Genomic DNA, 2,664 nt, shown 5'->3' with positions numbered 1-2,664 from the left:
GGAATCTCCGGCGAAACCCTCCAATCAACGAGGTTCCCGCCGGGGGTCTTCTCCCTCCATGCTGGCATTGCGCGCTCAACGACATCGTCGCCTTCCTGCCCTGCAACAAGTGGGGGTTTATGGATGACACCCCCACTCGGATCCCCCGCGCTCACCTGCCAGCACTTTGCGGGAAGCAGGTGCTGGAGGGCAGCGGGGGCGAGTCGGAGATTAGCGGGCCCTCCCTCCAGTCCCTGGATGACGAGGCGGGCTAGGCTGCAGTGTCCCCAGAAGTCGTCCCCGTGGACGACGACGAGGAGGACAGCGACGATGCGCCCTTGATCGTTCGGAGATCAAGGGCGTACGCAGCGGCCACGGCTATCTCCTCGGCGGCGACATCCGCCCCGACAGCAGCCGCCAGCCCCACGGCGGCAGCCGCTTCAGGGGCGCCCGTCGGTACTTCGGCGGCGTCTGCGTCCGCAGGGGTCGCCGGAGCCTCGGCGGTGGCGTCCGCCCCAGCGGCGGCCACCTCAGGGGCGCCTGCCGGTACCTCGGCAGCGCACACGTCCGCGGGGGTCACCGGAGCCACTGCGGCGACATCCGCCCTAGCAGCGGCCGCTAGCACCGAGACGGCAGCTGCTCCGGTGGCACCCGACGATGCCTCGGCGGGGGCCATCAGCGACCTAGCAATGGCCTCAGCAACTACAGCCACCGGGGATACGCCGGCAGCCTCCTCGGGGTCGGTCCCTGATTCCGCGGCGGCTTCGCAACCGTCTCCCGCGACGCCCCGGGTAGCAGCGACCCAGCAGGCACCTACGGTGCCGCCCGCTCGGGGGGTCTCCCAGGGCTTTGCGCTCCGGCGCAACCCCCCAAGGTTCAACTCATCGGCGAGGGCCCGCAAAAGGGGGAGGAGCGACTCCCTGCCCGCCACGCCGAACAAGAGGGCTCGCGCGGACGCCAGCGGCGCCACTGACCCGACTGACACAGGGGCTAGTGGCGACGTCATCGCGCCCGCTGGCAACCCAGCCCCAACAGGGGCAGGTCCGTCAACTGGTACTGCTCCTTTGCTTCTCCTTTGCTGCATCTTTTCAGTTGTTAGTTAATCATACAAACGTACCTTCTTTTTCAGCAAGCCATAGCTCGCCCGCGGCAAGCCTCCCGGACGCTCCCGCCGGCACGGGGGAGGCGGCGCAGCCCCACTCGCAAGTCCACCTTCCCTGCAAGGTAACCGCCCCGGCCACCCTTGTCTGCTTCCGATAGCTCTTTTACTTGTCGATCCTCACAATTATTGCTGTAGGCACGAGCGCGCCCGCACCGGGAGCGGGCGCTACCGTGGTTGATCTTGACCCTGTCGTCGAGATCACGGGGGCGACGGAGGAGCCGGAACCGGCTCTCACACCAAGCCCTGCCGCGCCGGCGACAGTGGCGGTGGTGGCCACCACCACCACTGGGACGGCGCTTGGTGACGCGCCTGCAGACGTGGGCGCGGCTGGCTCCTGCCGGGGGCAGGGAGGCTTCTCCAGACCTGGGGTCCCCGGGCGCGGGTGAAGGGGAAGCTGCCGGGGAAGGACGACAGGATCCCCCGGAGCAGACGAGTGACCCACCGCACAGCCCTACAACGGCAGCGGGGGCTCCGTCGTCCTCGGCTACCCTCCCCAACACCGACCTCGGCACCCTCGCCGGGCTAGCTTGGAATCCCATCACCTGGGATCCGAGCATCTTCGAGCGGGGGCACCGGTTCCTGGACACCGTCAGGGACCAACAGCAAGCCTTCATCACCTCTTTCAACGAGGTGAGGGAGCACCATGCTGTTGCCAAGAGCCAACTCGGCGAGGTGCGGGAAGCCGTGGAGAGGGAACGGCAAAAGCTCTCCCGGCTACGTGAGGAGACGCGCCTCGCCAGGGAGGAGGCGCGTCTTGCCCGGCAAGCCCTGGAGGACGCCGAGGAACCGGTCGTCCCGGAGGCCGAACTCCACTGGCAGCTGGAGGCCTAGCACACGAAGCTTCAGGGGGAGCTGGACTCGCTGGCGGCAACCCTCGAGGCGACCAAGAAGGAGCACGCCGGGGTGCTCGCGGCAGCCCAGGCCCGGCTGGACGAGAAGAGCGACCTGATCGCTAATTACCACGGCGAGATTCATGGCCTTCACGTCAAGCTGGAGGAGCAGGTCAAGGCCACTGAGGATGGGGTGGGAGCAGCGGCCTGGCACGAGATCCAGCTCGGCTCCGTCAAGGACAGAGTGGCCAGGCTTGAGACCGAATTGGCCGCTATTCGGAAGGAGCTCGCCAAGGCCGGCAACGACATCGCGGTCAAGACCGCGGAGCTTGCGGCGCTGGAAGACAACCTCCGCAAGGCCAAGAAGGCCATGCACGACGCTCGGCTCCATCACTGCACGTTGATCGGGCAGCGGCAATTAGAAACCGAGAAGCTGGTGAAGATCGCCCAGGCACTACGCGACTTGTTGCCCCGGTTCGAGCTGCAGCCGCAGCGGTGGACGGCACGGACGTCTCCACCTTGATCCCCTTCTTCTCCGACCTGGTGGGGAAGCTTGGGGCTCTCGACGTCTGGATCGCCCAGTATGGTGCCAACGAAGTCGCCAACTGCGCCCGGGAGGTTACCGGGACAATCCTCCCGAGGATACACCTCCGGGACTCGGGGTTTCCCTTCGAATCCCTGCTGGACGCCTGG

The 2,664-nt window shown here is 67.1% G+C and overlaps 1 protein-coding gene across 1 annotated transcript; it reads right to left on the bottom strand.

Moving 5' to 3' along the window:
* Positions 1-250: 250 nt before the first annotated feature.
* LOC112270096 (testis-specific gene A8 protein-like) lies at positions 251-655 on the bottom strand. The gene has a single exon (XM_024457791.1). The coding sequence runs from the start codon at positions 653-655 to the stop codon at positions 251-253; it is 405 nt and encodes a 134-aa protein (XP_024313559.1).
* Positions 656-2,664: the final 2,009 nt, after the last annotated feature.

Source organism: Brachypodium distachyon, chromosome 1 (assembly GCF_000005505.3).
Source record: "Brachypodium distachyon strain Bd21 chromosome 1, Brachypodium_distachyon_v3.0, whole genome shotgun sequence".
NCBI classification, from domain to species: Eukaryota; Viridiplantae; Streptophyta; class Magnoliopsida; order Poales; family Poaceae; genus Brachypodium; species Brachypodium distachyon.
Note: the sequence above shows the minus strand (reverse complement) of the source record. Positions and strands in the feature narration are given on the sequence as shown.

Excerpts from the sequence above, each read along its gene's own strand:
- LOC112270096 (XM_024457791.1), bottom strand. The coding sequence starts at position 655 with ATGGCCCCCGCCGAGGCATCGTCGGGTGCCACCGGAGCAGCTGCCGTC.